The 16,470-nt window shown below is 42.4% G+C and overlaps 1 protein-coding gene across 4 annotated transcripts in view; it reads left to right on the top strand.

Moving 5' to 3' along the window:
• znf385c (zinc finger protein 385C) overlaps positions 1 to 16,470 on the top strand; it is a 137,519-nt gene that overhangs the window by 112,431 nt on the left and 8,618 nt on the right. For all 4 annotated transcript variants that reach the window (XM_051074084.1, XM_051074082.1, XM_051074083.1 and 1 more), the window contains 2 exons: positions 7,893 to 8,003; positions 11,676 to 11,901. In XM_051074084.1, coding sequence (XP_050930041.1) covers positions 7,893 to 8,003; positions 11,676 to 11,901 — 337 coding nt within the window. The remainder of the gene's footprint in view (positions 1 to 7,892; positions 8,004 to 11,675; positions 11,902 to 16,470) is intronic.

Below are 16,470 nucleotides of genomic sequence, written 5' to 3'. Positions count from 1 at the left end.
CCACCTCATGCTGGTTGACTAGTCTTTATATCAGTGAGTAGTATAAAGACAGACAGGTCTATAAAATAGTATCCTTAATGCTAGCCACCCTGTTATTCACCATATCACTACCTCCTCTGACAGACTTCATCCTCCTCAGTCCTGTTCAGTGGCCTCACCTTAGGCTTGAGGTGCTAATCTCTATTCAAGCATCGTTTCACCTCTCAGCATTGCTGTCGTCACCTCAGTATCAGCATCTCTGTAGATGAGACCATTATTACTTTGTTTTGAACGTCAGCAACAAACTGTTCGGTTTTGGCTCTGATGCTTACCTCGTCTCTGCGCCTGGAATTAAAAGCTTGTATCTTTAATCCTTTACTTACCGGCACTATACCCATTGTCATTTTGTGTGTGTATGTGTGCAGGCAGTTTCTTTGATCCCAGTTTTCCACTTCGTGTGTGTGTGGGGGGGCTTGTTTTACCACTATTCTTGTGGGGTCCACCAGCTTTGTGGGGACCAAATATACTGGACCCGACAAGTTTAAATAGCTGTTTGAGGGGGTTAAGACTCAGTTGCCTTAGCATGTTTAGGTTAGGGAGGGGTAAGGCTAAGGGTTAGGCATTCAGTTGTAATGGTTAAGGTTAGGGTAAGGGGCTAGGGAATACACGGGTCCCCACAAGGGATATGTGTATGTGTGTTCACTTCCCTTATCACACACTGTGAAATCATCTCCAGTTCTGCAGTCTGTAAATGAAACATAAGCCAGAGCTTTGGCTCCAGCATACACTTTACACATTTTCAAACCAAGCGAAAAAAGGTAGAATGAGAGAGAGGGAAAGAGACATCTGGCTGGCTGGCTCTTACAGTGGAGAACATGTGTGAGGGGGTGGATGAGACATAAACGTGTGCTGTATGATGTGTATGTAGGGGGGTTTCCAGCCCGCTACGTGAAAAGTGCAGCTTATTCATTTGTTCTTCCGCCCACTGCTTTGGGTCATGGGGTCATGCAGCAACCCAGAGGATTGAACATGCCCAGCAGCAAAGGCAGCATGGAAAACACTCGCTCCTCTAACACCCTCATGTATTTATATTAGTGGTGGAGGCAGTAGGGCAGGTCTCTGGTCAGTGTTTTGTCTGTGCTTTGCTTATGTTTCAATGGAAAAATTGCTTTATTTTCTCAAAGCAGTGTCTGGGCCTCACTGTCCAAGCCTTTGTGTTGTCTGATAAAAAATAATTTATGACAACCCACAACAAATATATTTCAGGATTTAAAGCACTGTTTTATTTGTAGAGATTATGCTTCCCTGTTTAAAAAATAGAGTCATATCCGTAACAGTTGTTGAAGAAGACAGTGGCTGTAGATTAATAACAAATGCAGCAGGCAAGCACACAGGAAATAATATTTACAGTGTTGCAATGAAATTCAGTTGGTCTTTGTTAAACAAAATACAGCTCGCAGTAGGAAGTGGAATCTACCACAACCAGAATGCACAAATTATGATAACCACGGAAATAACATCAAATCAGTGTCGCTTCAGTCCCGGGTGGAGATGATTAGCCTCCATAACACACAGTCTGACAGCACAGCTGTGGCATTAATCACAAAGTCCTTTCAAAAGGGAGCCCCAGGTTCTCTTAGACCTGATAAGGCACACGTTGTCCCGGATGTCGCAGGGGAGAAGATGAATGCACCTGTCTCCAAAAACTAAATATCCTCCGGTTCCCTTGGTGTCCCTTCTTACACACACACACCCTCTCCTTCATCTCTCTGTGTGTCTCTTTCCTCCTCTCTCTCTACCTACCCTGAAACCCCATCATGGACTCAGCCGCCCAACGCAAGATAACTTCTGTCTGCACTAGGATGGCGGGGGAGGAAGGAGGGCTTGGACAAAAGACGCATTTATAGCAGTCGGTTCAGGATGGCTGCGGACAGACAATGGGCACATTCTTTAGCTCCTAAAACAAATAGCTGTGTGCAGCCTGCCCTGCTAAGGTGGACAGAGGGCAGCAAAAGTGGAAGAGCTAGGTTTCCATGGTCAGGCATTGGCTGGTGAAGGGAAAAGTCGGTTGGTCCCAGAGGTAGCTTTGAGTCATGTAGAAAAAGCCAAAATAAATCAACAAAGGCAAAGATAGCCCTGAGGGAGAGCTATACCTCCTGCATGAAGGTTTCAGTGTCAGGTGTGTTTATACTCCCTCTCACACCTGGTCTTGAAGAATCTGTAGTAAACAGACTCCACTCTTACAGAGGCAGCTGCCTTGGACATGGCACAACTCTTTGTGTGGTGCTGAGGGATCTGATGTTGTTCAGGCTTGTGTTTTAGAAAGACATCAAGGAAGTGTGCCGTCCTGTGTGCCATCCTGTCCTCCATCAATACACCAGCAGTCCTTAATCTGTTGGCAGCTGGGGCAGTCAGCAGTGCCACTGGTGTGGTTCCACCGACTGCGCCGATCTAACTCTCCCCAGCCATCCTGAGACCCCTCTCCCATGTGAGCAGGGGAATGGACTGGGCCAGGCCCTGCGCCAGCCTGGGGAGAGATCCAAGTTGATTGTTATATGTGATACCATGGCGAAGGGTGCCGCAATGAAATCAGCTGTCATCATGGAATGCAGACTTTCTAATGAAGCCTCAGATTTCACTCTGCTGTTTATAGCATGTCGTTCTGGGACTCTGCAGTCTTTTCACAGACAGTTAAAACTGTATTAGTCCCTAACACAGTTCCCTCTCCAGGAACACTTGTCTGTGGGCTGCAGTGACTCATAATGCATTAGACACATTTTTTAGATCACAGTGAGCTCTAACTGCATTAAAATACAAACTGGAGTGAGGCTTGTAACAACAGTGCAGTACAGTCGCGTTAAGAGCAAACTTACTTATCCTTAACATGGATGCTAAAGCTGGATTTATTGCCAGCACAATGGGAGTCCAACACTTGGATACAGATAAAGTAGGCTTTGATTTATAGTTGATCATAGATTTACCCTACTAATATTACCACCGCATTTGTTGTACATGTTCAGGCTGTATCAGGCTGTATCAGGCTGTATCGTGCAGGCTGTATCATGCTTCAATTATATGCCCTACAGTAGCTTTGCTGTCACTCTACAACTACTCTACTCTACTACTAACTCTATAAGTATAGCGCTGCAGTTACATGTAGGTAACTTACAACCTTATTTCACCTTGTCTTATTAGTGAATGAAAGCTTGCCGCAATGTAGTCACTGTGTATTTGTTCATTCATCCCAAACAAAGCCACGATTGCGATGAAGAGAAGCTCAACAGTGTAATGGCTTTGCAAGATATGTGTAACTGAAAAAGAGAAGGCTATCGAGAGTCTTTCTTCAACTTCCTTAATGTCGTCTTCACTCTCAACAATCTCTACCAGCATCAGAAACTTAAATGAGAAAACAGAAACAGCCCAAGCTGACCAATCACAGTGGTATCTCTGTCGCCACCATGATTACTTTAGCCTGCATTGAATGCATGAGTACGACACACATCTTAATTATTATCTAAACACGGTGACCAGTCACTCACTATAGCAAAGTGGATTCCAGACCAGCAGGATGTCTCCCATCTTAATTGTGTAGATAAAAGATTTAAACACTGAAAGTTACCAGCATACAAATTAAGGAAGAACAGCCACAGCTATAAATGCGAAATGAAACAGACTCAACTACAAAAGTGTCTTTTGCCCAAGCCCTCCGTCTTCTTCTAAGATCTAAATATTTTTCCTTGCAGCATTATAGCCAAGAACAGAAGTGCTGCGGTGCACAAATGGGTGAGATTAAAACCAATGACAAACATTTTAGTCCCTCAGACTTTGATCAGTGCTCACAGTCATGGTTTCAGATCACTTAAGTATGAGGTGCAATCAGCGAACCATTTGAAAGAGACTACAACAAAGCAGATACAGTATATACTACACAATACTGAATTGTTTACTGTCATGTGAAAGACGAGACTAAATCATATTGTTACGTTCAAGCAATTATGCTAATGTCATTGCCTCAGAAACAGGAAGACGCAAAGAAACAAACATCAAAATTAGAATAATATCATGATAAAATATTACTATAAAAGTGAGTTAGAACTGGTAGTATTAAATCTATTTCCATGTAAAAACCTGCTCTTGTCTTTGGATTTCACATTGAAAAATGTATTTATAGATTTAGTCTAAAACGTTGGCTGTGCACACCCACACAGCTGTTCTCTGATTTCACATGAACCATGAGCATGTATATCAGGGTCACAGTTGTACATTGTAGAAAGGAAAATAAGTCTTGAATAGAATAAAGTTTGACAAATCATGGAAATATCAAGTGGGAGGAGATGCAGTAGTTTTTCTGTTTTGTCAAGAAAGAACTTTAGAGTTTCGGGACCATCTCTATGCAGAGTGTTGACTGTGCAAACTGGTGATATTTCAAGTTACCAAAAATTATTTGTCATTTGAAACTGACTGACTGTCTTTCTTGTTTAAATGCTCTTATTGGTGTCTTATTGGTACTGTTGTAGTAGTTCCTCCTGCTACTTAACTGGACTGATGACTCATTGACTGCACCCATGCCTGGTATATTTAAGTACCTCTGTAAGCACTGATCAAAGTTGGATGGACTGATTTTTTGCCTTTGATTTTAATCTCACTTTTTGTGAACCTGATCACTATTGAACTGCAATAAAGCAACATGAAACACTTTGATCTTAGCTGTGTGACTGTATTTTGATGTTGTTTGCCTCCTATTTTGTGTGCAAGTAACCTTTTCAGTTACAGCCAAACAATGGCAGAATTTTATGATGTGTCATGTATTATTGCCTGGAAGCCTTTACAAGCATTTGTTTTTCCCCCGAGTAGTTGGAAAGCAGTTATGTACAGTGCACACTTCCTAAGGAACACCTGAACACCTGCTTATTCATGCAATTATCCAATCAGTCAATCATGCGGCAGCAGTGCAATGCATAAAACCATGCAGATACAGGTCAGGAGATCCAGTTAATGTTCATATCAAACACCAGATACAGGGGACTTAACGTGATCTCAGTGACCATGGCGTCAGACACCAGACACTCTGGTTTGAGTATTTCTGAAACTGCTGATCTCCAGGGATTTTCATTTACAACAGTCTCTAGGGTTTACTCAGAATGGTACAAAAAACAAAAAACATCTAGTGAGCAGCAGTTTTGTGAACAAAAATGCTTTGTTGGTGAGCAGAGTTCAGGAGAGAATGGCCAGACTGGTTGGAGCTTACAGTAAGGCTACGGTAACTCTTTACGATCAAACTCTGAGGCAGCGAGGCTGCAACAGCAGACGACCACATCAGGTTCCACTCCTGTCAGCCAACAACCAAAATCTGAGGCTGCAATAAGAACAGGCTCACCAAAACTGGACTTAAGGACTGGAAAACTGTAGCCTCGTGATGAAACTGGATGTCTGCTGAGGCATGCAGATGATAGGGTCAGAATCTGCCCTTTATGGCAACAATTTTATCTGTCTTCTAATGGCTGCTTTAGCATGATAATGCACCATGTCATAAAGCAGAAGTTGCCTCAAACTGGTTTCATGAACATGATTTCAGTGAGTTCAGTGTACTTCAGTGGCTTCCCCAGTCACCAGATCTGAATCCAACTGAGCGCATTTGGGACATTCTGAAGCAGGAGATTGGCAGCATAAATGTGCAGCTGACAAATCTGCAGAAATCATACATGGACCAGAATCTCTAAGGCATGTGTCCAATATCTTGTAGAATCCGTGCCACAAAGAACTGAGGCTGTTTTGAAAGCAAAGGGAGGAACTACCCAGTACTAGTATTGTGTTCCTAATAAAGTGATCTGTGGATGTATTGCTGCAAAGCATTACAAAAAGGCTTCATTTATTTACTTTTGTACTTATTATAATGGTACAAAATTGTGACATTGTGACAGTTCAATAGCAACACAAGGACATTAATTATCTGGTGTGAAAATCCTGGATAAAATAGGTCTCTCTGCTGTGATAAAGGTCCTTGTCACCTTATCTCTTCCGTCATCCTCATCCTGTTCGTTAGTGCACTTCTGCTTTTTCCTGTGTAATAAGCTGAGATATGACCACTGGTTACAGTTCTCTGTACATGTGGAAGAAACAGCCCTTGATGTCAGAGAAGTCATGCACAGAGCTCGGAGTATGACACACCGTCCTGGCAGGGAGGGATCGAAGTATTCTCCTCACATCACAAGGTCATGCAACCTCATGCTAATTCAGAGAGTGATGTTTTCATTTGTTCCAGATTTATGTCGAAAACCTGCTCAGCTATTACAGACGGACACTCCCTGCTCGTCTCTGTCTCTTTGTTTTTACTTTTACTTTTATTTTTTTCTTTTATCTTGGATAAACTATGATTAACATGTGAGGAGCATATTCTCTTCATGCCCTCTGGTTGCATGCAGGGGTGCTCAGATTGTTGAACTGGTGGAGCAGAAATGGGTTACATTTTGATAATAACATTATCATATTATCTGTGATGTTCAGTGTGTTCCAGGGGTTATTTTGTGATTTTTTTTTAACTTCCACATCTTCTCTACTTCTTATTTTTAAATCGTCAAATCGTCAATCGACATTCAACAACCGTCATAGGAAGGACATAAACATTTTGCCTCACTGTCACATAAATTTACTTTAATGAATTAATGCACCCAGTGGTCTGACTGGTGGAGGTTGTTCAGGAGGGAGCCACCACAATTAGGCCTTCCTGTTGTCAAAAGAAGAAAGTCAAAAGGATTGCTGGAGGTCACTGGCATATTGGTCAGTGCAGAAAAACTACACAGAAAGATTTTTTTAACTCACTTTAACTTTTTTGTCCTTACTGTATTTCAGAAAGTGTTATCTACAGCATTATAACTGGATATTGTCAGTACTCTTTCTGTACTGCTTGTATATAATGTTGTAACAGTGTTTTTCATGCTGCCCTCTAGACCAGCAAGAGGGTCTCTTTAGAGAGGGATTTCAGTCTCAACAAGGCTTTTTACCCTGTTTAATAAGGGAAAATGAACAAAATAGAAGATCAGGCTTGTTTATGTCAAATCAAATTAGAAATTAAAGAGCCAACTCATTAATTAAATGATCTGTATATTAACATTGTTTTCATTATCTAGTTTATTCCAACCTGTTAATTCCACCTGCAAATTCCAACCTGCTAACAAGGTAATAGTGCTCTTTTTCTCTGACTGGTGCTAAATGTTGAATCTAGAAAGACTGAGAGACTGACACCAAAACATGAAATTATTACACCTATTACACTCCACTGTTGCTGCTGGTTATACTTAGATGTGATGTAGTGCTTTCTGATGATGTATTAGAACAGTGGTTTTTAAAGTCTGACTCTGTGGGCCTCCCTCAGACAAAATCAAGACAAACCAGGAAGTTTTTTTTTTAACCTACATTTTGACAAGAGTTAGAATTAGCTATTAGCAGGTACTGTTTGCATGGTATCCACAGATGTGACAGCTATCACTGTATGTGTTCTGATGCAGAAGCAAAATAAGAACATGATCATTCTTAAGAAAGTTCTGGAGTTTTAAGTTTTATATTTTTTATAAGCAGATTTATGGACAGTTATGCCCAGTGGATGTTGGAGATGATGATCTCCTCAGATGTATCATATCAGTATGTTGAAATGAGACATACAGTATACATGAGATGAGATAATACAGTATCTTTGGCCACTTTTAACTGTCCTGTGCTTCCTTTAGGGAGGCGACCACACAGTTTGAAAGTCTTCATATTAGAGGATATTTTGTAACAAGTATGGCCACGCGGAAGATTACATTTTGGCTTGCAGGGGAATAAGCTGTTTTGCTGCACAGAAATTTCTCATCTGGGAAAATAAAATCACCCAGACCTAATGTTGTTTGTACTGGTCTGTTCTTTCTGTCTTTCAGATGGACCCTGTCCAGAAGGCAGTGATCAACCACACATTTGGTGTCCCTCAGCCCCTCAAGAAGAAACAGATTATCTCCTGCAACATTTGCCACCTGCGCTTTAACTCAACAGTAAGAAATGTTTCAGTGGTTTTACGCTGTGGTGTTCATGAGAAACATAGAGTGGTTGTGGTACAACAAGAGAGAGAAAGAGACGGCGTGCCAGACTGCAATTTACAACATAAAAACGATCTATACCAAAAAGTGAGTCTAGCCTCAGAGAACAACATCTCTTTGTTTTGTGCTCCTGCTATCTCCTTGAATGTTGGTTTTAGAAAATATGGTCCACAATTACCTAGGCTCTTATCAGCCTCACTGACTCATTGTGTTTGTGTTCTGTATGTGTCTATGTGTGTATAAGCAAATGTGTGTACATAAACTCCAAGTGTATCCCTTTATGCAGATTTATGTACCTTCAAATCAGAAGTTAGTCATTTAATGTTTTTTTCTAGTTATGTGTATAAAAAGGTTTGTTCAGTTTTTCCTTCAGTGAAAACTGTGTGTGTGTGTGTGTGTGTGTGTGTGTGTGTGTGTGTGTGTGTGTGTGTGTTGTTTTGGTATGAGGGATTAGACAGCAGGGAGAGCTGCCATTTATCAGCAAAGAGCAGAAACAATCAGCAGCCCCAGCAGGAAGCAGCATCCTCAGCTTCTCATTCATTTCTCCCAACCCTGCCACCATGCACACACACACACACACACACGCACACACTCACACATACACACACAAATGCACACATGCTGTACACATACGTGCAAATATGCACACTAGAGTGTACACACACACACACACAAAGATGCACAAAGACACACAGGCAAACATCCCATGACATTTCATGCATATTCACCATATTCACATAAACAAATAGATAATAGTCCAGAAAGCCTTAAGACATCTCAGGTCTGGGCACAATAAAACACACACACACACACACACACACACACACACACACACACTCTCTCTCTCTCTCTCTCTCTCTCTCTCTCTCTCTCTCTCTCTCTCTCTCTCTCTCTCTCTCTTTCTTTTTGGACTCCATCTTCAAAGAAGTGCTGAGGCACAGGAGACAGGGAGCTGAGGGGGGAGAGGGGACGCAGACGAGCTCTTCACACACTAGAGCAAATCCCATTCCCTGCCTCCACACATCGACTTAAAGAGGAGTGTCAGGTCTGACTGTAGCTTTATCTGTCTCAGAGCATGAATACTTTCCTAACACTTCCATGCACCTTCCTCACAGTTTGCTCAGATATTATACCAACTTACCATGTAAACTCTGCTGCTCAGTATAGCACAAATTGACCTTAAAGAGCAACTTAACACTAGCTTAAAAATCTTTCTCTTTGGTGACCTCCAGTGCTTCAAACGCTCACCTAGCTGCAGCAATACAGAAATCCCCCCCTGGGTGTGTCAGAAGGGTGTGTCCAAACTAGCTGTTTTCCTTCTGTCAAACTCTTCCCTTTCACAAGAGGAACACTTGAGTGGCCAAATGCCCTCTGGTCGTTCAAGCACTACTCTAGTCAGCCTACATACTGGGCCTTTATGCTGGGTAGCATGCTAACGTGTATCGTTAGATATTTCTGTTGCATTTCTTATTTTGTTGTTTGTTTTAATTACCCATTAAGGAGAAGGGAAGGGTTTTGTCAATGGCTTTTGTAGAGGGCTAGAGGATGTTTGAACGCTGCTTCCATTTCTACTGGTTTTACTTCATACCCCTTTAATATCCATGCACTTGTTGTATCAAAGGTAATTATCATATAGAATGAATACATAATGTTGTTGAAATATTGTTAATAGTTAAAAGACTACAGTATGTGAAAGCTTTGGAAGTAGTGTGTTGTTTTATGTCTTTGCTCTTTTTCACCATATAACAAGTTTTACATTGTCATATTATAATAGAACATAATTGGGCTGCATGTATTTATATCACAGTGCAGCAAATGGAACAATGGAAACAGGCATCTCTCTGATTGTTAAATTAAGCAAACCAACTGGCAAATCCACTTTATTTTATGTTTGTCTTATTATTTTTGCTACAAGCAAGTCATTATTTTGAGAGAGGCTTCAGTGTCATTTCAGAGCTATGGAGGAACATGTTCCACACCCACTAAACATATGTCTCTGTGCCAGATATAGTCCAGTGTTTACTTTTAGCCCGGGGACCGTTTAATCACCACACCATCAAGAATCCCCCAGAAGAGGTCTGTATCTCCCTGTAGTCCTGCTGGCCGGGGTGGTGATGTGAAAACCAAAGCTCATTTCACACCTTGTCCCTCTGCCTCCACTGAGACTCAGTTGAATTGAGGGACCGGTGGTGGAGAAGGCGCTGGCTGGATTCGTCACATCACACTAATCTCTGAAGTCTCTTCACGGCAGATCAGTCACAAAGTATTCAAGTTGTTATTACAGATGCTTTGACAGCCCCATTATTTTTAGGCCTCCACTATATCACACCATTAGGCTCGCTAATGTGGAGTCTACATGTTGAACTCCATATTCAGAATGCTGGTGTTTACACAGAGACACATAACACATGAGACTGGTGGTGTGTGTGTGTGTTAGCCAGTAACCTTGTATTTCTCCACTAATGCAGGCCAAGCAGTAATCTTTTTTTATTGCTCCTGAGACATAATGTTTTGTTGATGCTCGAGTAATAAGAGAAATCCACATTTCACTCCTAATGTAAGAGTCCTTTAGTGGTTGCGAGCCTCTTAGTCATTTCTGCATGTATTTATTCCTCACTCAGGAGTCCTTCAAAGCAAAGTCCGGTCTCTTTACTGAAGTTGTTTGGTGTTTGAGGTTTTGCATGTTTTATTTCTTGAGGAAGTAAAACTGTGTGAGAGCTCGGTAAGAAGCATTGCAGTCTGGGAAGAACAGCTGCACCTCACCTTGCTCCACTTGTCAAAACATACACACTTTGTAGAAAAAGGCTTTTTTATTCAGAATCCATCCGTCTCTTAAATATTGTCCACATAACTAAGCATTCCCTTCAAATTGTGCTTTCTGGGGGTGTTTCATTTTAGGGTTAGGGTTAGTTTAATTTGAATTCATTTAAAAAAAAAAAAAACTTAGAATTTTATTAGTGTACAGAAGTTTTGTATATTTTTTTTCCATAATGTGTACTTGTTCTGCTTCTTCCCTCTATAACTATGTCCTATATAGAGCTGATCCCTGGAGGTTGTTTTAGCTTTTAATGACTAATCTCTGTATTGATTTCTCTACTATTCCTATGTATCCACGCTTGCTCTGACAACAGGAGCTTTGTTCTGGGATTGAGCAGGGCTGTGAGAGTGATGAAAATGCGAAGGTGAATCGTGATCCACCCAGAGAGAAATGTGCGTGTTTATTGCTGCATCACGGTCAGTCAGAATGCGTTTTGCGTCTGATTTGTGTTTGCGTGCTCGTGAGCACTCGAATGTGTGCGACATTAGTATGTATTGCCACATGTGTCTAGGATTTGTGGAGTCTGACTCTCACAGTGCACGTTAATAGGGTGGTGGTGGAGATGGGATCCTCTCTCTTGTTACATATTACACATGCAATTATACCTCTGGCCTCCCAGTGTGCCAGCGCTGTTATCAGGTGGAAACAGACTCTCCTCCTTGCAGCCTGTGTATGCCTGTGAGAGAGTGAATATTCAGGGGTGCATTTTAACATTTATTGCACGTGGGCTCCAGTCTCTCCAGCAGATAATGCATCGAGTCCTTTCTGCTTGTCCCTCCCAACCTGGTTTTTCTCTCATTTCTCCACAGAACCAAGCAGAAGCCCACTACAAGGGCCACAAGCACGCCCGGAAACTCAAAGCCATGGAGGCCCAGAAGAACAGGCAGCGACGAGCCGGGGAGGCCTCATCCACAGGGAGGGAGAGAGACCGAGACAGAGACCGGGAACGAGACAGAGACCGGGACAGGAACAAGACATCAACGTCCGAGGCAGCTCTTCCTGCGCTCATGGATACAAGCTTAGTGGAGGGAACAAGTACGTAAACAGGCAGTGAAATGGGAAGACAGCAGCAACAGCAAGAGCGTGCTATTTGTAACCGATCCTTCTCCGCCTCACTCCACCTTCTTGATGATCACTCAATCACGCTTTGGTTCCTCTAATTCCCCCTTCCATTTCATTTCATCTTTGCAACCCCCCCTCCACCAGTCTTACGCTCACTTCATTGACTGCTTCCATCCTCCTCCTCCATGCCTTGGCCTCCCTCATCTCTTTCCCACTGCTTCATCATGCTGCACTTTGAGATTACATCTTCTGTACACCTTATTCCTCATCCTTTCTCCCTCCTGTCCTTTCTGTCTTTCTGTGGATTCAAGCCTCAGTAATTTCAACCCCCCAAAACCTTTCTGGCTTGGCTCTCTGTCCCTGCACCCTGTGATGGATGGAGGGCTCCAGAACTGTGGGATTGTGGGATGTCTGGGAGCAAAAGATGCATTGTAAATAAAGGGGCCAGCTGAGATCGATTGGAGCCTCTCTGGGGTCGTTTTTTACCCCCTTTGCCTCTTAACTTCCACTGCTTGACTCCTCCTTGCTCCTCCTTGCTCCTCCTGCTCTCTCCTGCTCTCCCCTGTCTGTCTCAGTTAGATGGAGAGTGTGGTTGGTAGGAGCAGAATTGGTGTATTCCTGCAGCATGAAATGAACAACACACAGTGATGGTTGAGTTGAGAGGGAGCAAGATAGTAAGAGTTTTCATTTAAGGGGCTGTCAAATAGAAAATAAAGTGGAAAGGAATCAAAGGCACTCATCTTTTACAGAAAGTTCAAATGTTTCACATTGGTGGTGTAAATATAGACATTTTAACTTCAATAAAGAAAGAGGAGTGCATTGGTTTTCTTTCAGCACAACATGAATGTTGACTTTTCCACCAGACATGGCTGCAACATCAGCTCGGAGAGTAAGAATTGCTCTGATGGCATTTTGACTACAGAGTGAGCCCATTACCTTCTCATGTTGCACTTGTCTGGGTCCACTCTTTTCATTTATCCATCCAAGGTGATGGGAGTGGAGGAGCGGTAGAACAGTTTTCCTCCTCTCTCTTCCACTTTCCTTCTTCATCCTCCCCTCCGCTTCTCCCCCTCCGCCCTGGAGAAGATCACTATCTGAGCAGAATTTCAAAATGTTCTTGGATGCTAGATGAAATATCAGAGAAGAGATATGAAGGTTTTGGGAGAGGGGGGAGACACTTTCCTCATGTGGACGAACGCACACACACATTTTTTTGCCTTGAGCACTAAGAGTCTCCTTCAGAAAGGAGAAAGTGGACAAAAGACTTGGAGCCTGATAACGCTCTCATCAAACCTCATTTTAATATTCCACCGTTGCAAAGGAGAGCTCTGAAAGAGGGAAGCAGCAGCAGCAGAGACGAAATGAGATGATGAGTGGAAAATGAAAGATAAGATGAAATGAATGAAGGAGACAGAGAGAGAGAGGAAGGAGGAATTCGAGAGAAAGAGCGTGGAGGAGGGGGGGTCAGTGGAGAGAGAAAGTAGATAAGTCATTGCTAGTTTTTATGCTGTGAATAATTTTACAGTTCCAAAGCAATTTTGTGAGGAGGAACACTCTTTAATAAGCCCAATTGTGTGATTGGCCTAATGTGAAATTGAAATGCAGCAGTGCGAGCCAGTGGTGGCATGCACCACAATGCCATCCTGTAATGGAATAGCGCTCCAAATTAACACTCTATGAAATGAGTTATGTCTGCCATGAAACTAAAAGCTGGTGGGGAGCTGTCTGAGAGTAATGCCCACATTGTCTGCCATCAGGAACCAATAACACACCTGTCGGCTGTTCCTCTAAGCAGTCTGCACGGCTCAGAATAAACAGACTTCCTCTAGATCTACAAGGTCAGTCTCTTCAGCTCCATTATAATACCTACTACTGCGCACTTAGACACAGGAGGCCGCCGCCATTCACAATACCACCTTTTGACTGGGAGGTGCTGGATGGCGTTCCAAGTGCACACAAAAACAAATGATGAGTCACAAATTGCTTTCCAGATATATTTGGTCCGGTGCCACTGTGGACTGGACCAGGTAATTAAAATTTAGGCCTTGTCACAACATAATTAAGAGTAATAGCAAAACACTCATATAAATTAAATAGCAGTATGACAGGGCCAGACACAAACACAGGACCTTTAAGTACCAGCGCCACCTCTGCACCAATGTATATCATATTGTATCTTATTTTAGACCATCCCTCCAAAAAAAACAACATCAGCCGTTTTAGCAAGTGCTCATAAACGACATTTGTTTATGCTCAGTGACACAGCCTGAAGGAATTATAGCTCCTGTCCACCGGGAGCAAGAAAAGAAATAAAGTGATGTTGTTATAGAACCTCAAACTCTGCAGATGATACATGAACAAAACACTAGATATGCACTGTTCACTTCCCAAATCTTATCGGTGTTGGTTAGTTTTAACCATGACCATAACCAAAACCAAGTGGTTATTGCTGTAACTATGACAACAGAAGTTCCTTAACCTTAATGAAGTAGTAATTTGAACTCCATAACAAAGTTGTTTTTGTACCTGAACATGAGCCTGGTGGTAAGATATAATCAGAAGATGTTATGTCTATTAATAGTAGCATCAGATCAGTGGCTCTGCAGGGCAATGACAAACAACATTTGTAATAGTAATTTGGAGGACTTGTTAATGGGGCCAGAAACAAATTCAGTAGTACTAAGAAAACCTCCTCACCAGTGGGGATGTCTACTTGTCTTCAGTTTCAGTACTTCAACCTACCAGCAAGTATCCCATGTTGCCATAGCACACAAACTTTTTCATGACTTACAAAAATTCTAAATCCTATCACGTCTCATCCTAAAGACTTTTCCACATCTCTTACTTCCTGGAGACACTCTGTAATTTAGGGCACCACAACAATTCATACATACAGGAGGCAGACAGGGAAGAGCAGAGACGTTTTCAGTCGTACAAAGGGACTAATCGATGCTTATAAACCGTGGAGAGTGGGCAGACAGCGAGCGAGCAAGTTAGAGAGCAGCAGGCCAGCACCCAGAGACAGAGGGCCTGCATCAGTCATGACAAGCATCAATCACTCCCCGACTTTGATTGACTCTGCTGTTGAAACCGTCTTCACAGGAACTCTGTCTGTCACTGCAGTAATGATGATTTAAAGCAAGGATTTTTCCCCAGGGAAGTTGTTTATGTTCTGAGGCTGCCTTGGATCAGTGCTCGCCTGCTAAACCTAATGCTCACTGTCTGCATGTGTATGTGAGCATGTGCATAATGAGTCCAATATTCATATTCATTTGCTGTTTGGCTGTGGTGAAAGTTCTCAGTGGATCAGTCGGCTGAATAAAGATCTCTTCAGATGTGTTTACACTCTAAAAGCCTGTCAGATTTAATTGGACTGTTAAAACATGGATTAAATTCTTTTTGGGTTAAAGAAAACTGATGATTGCCTGCATAACATTGATCCAAATATCCATAATTTGCTGCAATGTAACTCTGCTCCTCAGAGGCCCTGCTGGCACTGCCAATATGCTGGCCTTTGTTCTGACAGTTTGCCAATGTTGGTGGAAGTCTCTGCTATATTGTAGGGGGGCAAACGGAATGACTGACAAATGGGCAGACCGGCATTTGCTTAGAGAAGAGGGTGTGAGAGTCTTGGTATTTATAAAAATCACAGGATTTTTGACCCTGGTCTGCAGCAAAAAAACTCTTTTTCACATTTTCCTTTCAGAGTTGAAACTAACGATTACTTTCATTTCCAAATAATCTGTGGGATATTTTTCACAATTAGCCAGTGAATCTTTTCAGTGTGTAAAATGCCTGAAATAGGTGTCATTTGAGGTGTCATGTTGAAATTGATGTCTCAGTCCAAGCAACAAGTAAGTTATGTGATAAAAAAGTAAAAAAACAAAAAAAAAAAAACATTTACTGGTGATTAACTACTTTTTCTATATGAGTAGAAGATTCACCTGTGATTTTTTTTTAAGTTAAAGTTTGGGCTTTTTAAAACATGAAGATACCTGAAACTCAGCAGGGATATCTGAAATGATTCTTGGCTGAACGAGCTCCTTCATGATCCCAGCTTTTGGATTTTTAGAGGGCTTTGATTCCCACCAGCCCCCCATGTCTTCCTCTGTAAGGCTCCTGTTAAGTCCATTGATCAGTATCACTCCCCTCTGGAGACTTCTCAGGTGGCCCTGTCTCTCACATAAGCTCAGGAACATACCTGCCCGACCGGATCGACTGCCCCCCCGCCCCCAACAGAGGAGCTCAAATCCCTCAGGGGTCACTCTCATTACAGTGAGGGGACTGTCTAATCTTGCTCTTATATAGGTTCTTTTTCTTTAGCGGGAATGAGAGAGGAAGACCCTTATCTCCGATGATGAATTTACTCTGAGACGTAAAAGGGAAAATCAATGGAGCACAGTTGCATTGAGGAGGGTTGCGAGTGTGTGTGCCGGGAGAAAGTGCACTAAATGAAATGGAGATATTCAGTGAGCGTAGCGCCCGGTGCTCTGGGATGAAGTGTGTGTCTCCCTCAGGAGGGCAATGGGGTGAAGGGGAGAT

This window comes from Lates calcarifer, linkage group LG11, assembly GCF_001640805.2.
Source record: "Lates calcarifer isolate ASB-BC8 linkage group LG11, TLL_Latcal_v3, whole genome shotgun sequence".
Classification (NCBI taxonomy): Eukaryota; Metazoa; Chordata; class Actinopteri; family Centropomidae; genus Lates; species Lates calcarifer.
Note: the sequence above shows the minus strand (reverse complement) of the source record. Positions and strands in the feature narration are given on the sequence as shown.